This window comes from Pseudochaenichthys georgianus, unplaced genomic scaffold (assembly GCF_902827115.2).
Source record: "Pseudochaenichthys georgianus unplaced genomic scaffold, fPseGeo1.2 scaffold_1069_arrow_ctg1, whole genome shotgun sequence".
Classification (NCBI taxonomy): Eukaryota; Metazoa; Chordata; class Actinopteri; order Perciformes; family Channichthyidae; genus Pseudochaenichthys; species Pseudochaenichthys georgianus.
Genome location: NW_027262033.1, coordinates 40,001 through 45,000, shown reverse-complemented (window position 1 = coordinate 45,000; position 5,000 = coordinate 40,001). Strand labels below are relative to the sequence as shown.

The window sequence follows — 5,000 nt, the reverse complement described above, 5'->3', positions numbered from 1 at the left end:
GGTTCAGGAGTTCCTCAAAGTGTTCCTTCCAACGTCCCAACACTCCATCAGTTGAGGTCAACAACGTCCCATCCTTACTGTACACAGCTTGGATGGTTCCCTGCTTCCCCCTCCTGAGGTGTCGGACAGTTTTCCAGAACAACTTTGGTGCCGCCCGAAAGTCCTTCTCCATGTCTTCTCCGAACTTCTCCCACACCCGCTGCTTTGCCTCGGCCACGGATGAGGCTGCTGCCCTTCGGGCCTGTCGGTACCTTGCAACTGCCTCGGGAGTCCCCCGGGATAACAAATCCCTGAAGGCCTCCTTCTTCAGTCGGACGGCTTCCCTGACCACCGGTGTCCACCAGGAGGTTCGAGGGTTACCGCCCCTTGAGGCACCTAAGACCTTGAGACCACAGCTCCCCACCGCGGCTTCGGCAATAGAGGCTTTGAACACCGACCACTCTGGTTCAATGTCCCCAACCTCCACAGGAATGCCCGAAAAGCTCAGCCGGAGGTGTGAGTTGAAGGCCTCCTGAACTTGGGCCTCCTCCAGACGTTCCCAGTTCACCCGAACTACACGTTTGGGCTTACCAGGTCTATCCAGAGGCTTCCCCCGCCACTCGACCCAACTCACCACCAGATGGTGATCAGTTGACAACTCCGCCCCTCTCTTTACCCGAGTGTCCAAAACATACGGCCTCAGGTCCGATGATACGATAACGAAATCGATCATGGACCTTCTGCCTAGGGTGCTCTGGTACCACGTACACTTATGAGCATCCTTATGTTCGAACATGGTGTTTGTTATGGCCAATCCATGACTAGCACAGAAGTCCAGGAACAAACCACCACTCCGGTTCAGATCAGGGGGGCCGTTCCTCCCAATCACGCCCCTCCAAGTGTCTCCATCATTGCCCACATGTGCGTTGAAGTCTCCCAGCAAGACTAAGAAGTCCCCTTCAGGAGCCCCATACAGGACTCTCTCCAGGGTCTCCCAGCAGGACTAAGGAGTCCCCTTCAGGAGCCCCATACAGGACTCTCTCCAGGGTCTCCCAGCAAGACTAAGGAGTCCCCTTCAGGAGCCCCATACAGGACTCTTTCCAGGGTCTCCAAGAAGGCCGTATACTCTGAACTGCTGTTGGGTGCATAAGCACACACAACAGTCAGAGTTTTCCCCCCCATAACCCGCAGGCGTAGGGAGGCGACCCTCTCGTCCACTGGGGTAAACTCCAACAACGAAGCACCCAACCGGGGACTTGTGAGTATCCCCACACCCGCCCGGCGCCTCACACCTTGAGCAACTCCGGAGAAGAATAGAGTCCAACCCCTATCCAGAAGTAAGGTTCCAGAGCCGACGCTGTGCGTAGAGGTGAGCCCAACCAGATCCAACTGGTACCGCTCCACCTCCCGCACAAGCTCCGGCTCCTTCCCCCCCAGAGAGGTGACGTTCCACGTCCCCAAAGCCAGCTTCTGTCGCCCGGGTCTGGTCCGTCGAGACCCTCCGCTTTCACTGCCACCCGTCTGGCAGCGCACCCGACCCCATCGCTGTTTCCGGTAGGTGGTGGGCCCGCGGGACGGAGAAGCGGAGGTGTTGCCCACGTTGCCTTTTCGGGCTGGGCCCGGCCGGGCTCCGTGGCAAGCCCGGCCACCAGACGCTCGCCGACGAGTCCTCCTTCTGGGCCTGGCTCCAGAAGGGGACCCCGGGCTTCCTCCGGGCCGGGTATCCTCACTTCTTGTTTTTCCTTTCATGAGGTCTTTTGAACCAATCTTAGTCTGGCCCCTTGCCTGAGACCAATTTGCCATGGGAGACCCTACCAGGAACACAAGGTTCCAGACAACACAGCCCCCAGGTTCATCAGGGCACACAAACCTCTCCACTACGGTAAGGTGCTGGTTCTTCAGAGAGGCTTTTATTATCTTCATTTGTTTAAATAATATTTGTATTTTATTTTATCTTCTCAACGTTTTATGATTTCTTAAATATTTGTATTTTATTTAAATGTATCTTTTAATTACACATTTGTATTTAACTAACTTGACTTTTTATTCTGCTATTAGCTGGAAGAGCATCAGGACTGCTTGAGGCAGATGATAGCTCTGTGATGAACATGATGACTCAGCCTCTATGGAGAGAGACATCAAGCATGCTCATTTCTGACGTGGAGCTGATCTGAAGTAAACATTGAATACGGCTTTCTGTTCCTCCATCTTGTGACTGTGTGACTCCCTCTCTTGATATCAGCATGTGAAGGACACTGCTCAGGGACTAGTCTCTGTATGTGATGACTCCTTCCCTCTGGAGAGGACACATGGATCCTGAGGCTGAAGCTCGAGCCGGGGACCAGGGAGAGTTTTCTAACATTCCAACAGATATACAGTATATTCAGTATATATTAGTGCTGGTTCTGACCCGAGAGGCTGCTCCAGGTCCGGTTGATGTCTCTCAGCGCCTGCTTCTCAGCGATGGCTCTCTTGATCTCCTCCAGAACCAGGTTCAGTTCTTTGGAGCGCCGCAGGTTCTCCTGTTCTGCAGAGTGGAGCCGCTCCCTCAGCGCCAGGAACTCCCGCTGGTAGATATCCACCACATCGCCTGCAGGGACACGAAACACGTCCAGAGAGGGTTAAAGAGGGTCTGTAGGTTTTAGTGCATGTCAATGGTCTGCAGGGACACTGTATTTCATATTATTAATGAATGAAGCTCTAATACTGTTCAGGACATGATTTTATTTTATTTTTTATTTCACAAACACGAGTTCTGCAGATTTCTGATTATATTTCAATAACACAGATGTTTATCTGTATGTGCATGTTTCCATTCCTCCTGAACGTTATGTGACACACAGGCAGATCCAGGATTACTGATACGGGCGTGAACAGGTAGAGGGGGAGAGGGGGAGAGAGGGAGAGGGGAGAGGGTAGAGGGGGAGAGGGCAGAGGGTAGAGGGGGAGAGGGCAGAGGGTAGAGGGGGAGAAGGTAGAGGGTGAGAGGGGGAGAGGGGGAGAAGGGGAGAGGGGGAGAGGGGGTGAAGGGGAGAGGGCGAGAGGGGGAGAGGGGGAGAGGGCGAGAGGGGGAGAGGGGGATGATCTGAGTGAAGACATGGGAATAAAATGTTAAATCCTTCAGCAAACATCATCCTCTGGGTTAATGCACTATGAAGGTAAATCTGCAGTAATCCCACACACACACACACACACACACACACACACACAGCTTTTATTCACTAAGTCCTCTGACTTTAGCATCACGACAGACTGGCCCTATGTTGCACGTTTGGTACTGAAAATCCATTAAGTGCACCTGACGAAGAGAGAGGTTGATGAGCTCCCTCTCTCTGTTTCTATCCTCTAATAGACCTGCTCGGGTCTTGATAGATTGAGTGGAGAAGTTCATGAGATCTTTCTAGAGGGTCATCAAGAATAACTTTTATCCAATGACCTTCTCCCTCTCTGTCTGTGTCTGTGTATTCTCTTGTTCCCATTAACCACATCTTTGTTCTTGTTCTGTATCTATCTCTACGCCGGGACCCGGAGTCGAGGCTGATCCTCTTGCTGTAGTCCTGTGTCCTGGATCCTCTATCCTGAGTTCTGGATTAAGTGGTGGACTTCGGGTCGTGGCTGAACCTGTCTCTGCGGTCCTGCCTTGGGTCTCGTCTTGCTGCTTCCCTGATGGCTTCCTCAGGACTGTAGCTGACATCCTCGTGGATTCATCTTCTCATCACAGACACATGCACTTCCTAACATTCGGTCTCTATGCTGTGAAATGTATTATCTCTTCGATTTACACACGGCATCTATTGCAGTCTGTCCGTCCTGGAGAGGATCCTCCTCTGCTGCTCTCCCTGAGGTTTCTCCCATGTTCCCTTTAACTGTGGGGTTTCTCTGGAAGTGTTTCCTTGTACGATGTGAGGGTCTAAGGACAGAGGGTCTGAGGACAGAGGGTCTAAGGACAGAGGGTCTAAGGACAGAGGGTCTAAGGTCAGAGGGTCTAAGGACAGAGGGTCTAAGGACAGAGGGTCTAAGGACAGAGGGTCTAAGGTCAGAGGGTCTAAGGACAGAGGGTCTAAGGACAGAGGGTCTGAGGACAGAGGGTCTGAGGACAGAGGGTCTAAGGACAGAGGGTCTAAGGATAGAGGGTCTGAGGACAGAGGGTCTGAGGACAGAGGGTCTGAGGACAGAGGGTCTAAGGTCAGAGGGTCTAAGGACAGAGGGTCTGAGGACAGAGGGTCTGAGGACAGAGGGTTTGAGGTCAGAGGGTCTAAGGACAGAGGGTCTAAGGACAGAGGGTCTGAGGACAGAGGGTCTAAGGACAGAGGGTCTAAGGACAGAGGGTCTGAGGACAGAGGGTCTAAGGTCAGAGGGTCTAAGGACAGAGGGTCTAAGGACAGAGGGTCTGAGGACAGAGGGTCTGAGGACAGAGGGTTTGCGGTCAGAGGGTCTGAGGACAGAGGGTCTAAGGACAGAGGGTCTGAGGACAGAGGGTCTGAGGACAGAGGGTCTAAGGACAGAGGGTCTGAGGACAGAGGGTCTGAGGACAGAGGGTTTGCGGTCAGAGGGTCTGAGGACAGAGGGTCTAAGGACAGAGGGTCTGAGGACAGAGGGTCTGAGGACAGAGGGTCTGAGGACAGAGGGTCTAAGGACAGAGGGTCTGAGGACAGAGGGTCTAAGGACAGAGGGTCTAAGGACAGAGGGTCTGAGGACAGAGGGTCTAAGGACAGAGGGTCTGAGGACTTTGGCTCCACCAGACATCGTTTATAAATGTGCTCTATAAATAGAACTTGATTTGATTCATAAATAAAGGGCAGAGTACGAAGTGAAACATATTCTAACGATGTTTGCAGTCTGTTTTATAAAAGCTTTATTTTCTGCACCCGTTATCATCCCACGTCCTTATTGTCGAAATATGTATTTTTTAAATGTTGAAAGTAACCCTCGCACTCCTATTGGCTAGCACTCCGACACATTGTACGTGATAGGCTAAGGAGCGGGACATCTCTAAGCGGTTGACCAATCACAAGAGAGCC

General features: G+C 52.3%; 1 protein-coding gene across 1 annotated transcript in view; it reads right to left on the bottom strand.

Moving 5' to 3' along the window:
* LOC117440610 (alpha-1,3-mannosyl-glycoprotein 4-beta-N-acetylglucosaminyltransferase B-like) overlaps positions 1-5,000 on the bottom strand; it is a gene marked incomplete at its 3' end in the record, with an annotated part of 37,366 nt that overhangs the window by 3,041 nt on the left and 29,325 nt on the right. Inside the window, exon 2 of the mRNA XM_034076844.1 lies at positions 2,390-2,569. Within this exon, the coding sequence (XP_033932735.1) occupies positions 2,390-2,569 (180 nt within the window). The remainder of the gene's footprint in view (positions 1-2,389; positions 2,570-5,000) is intronic.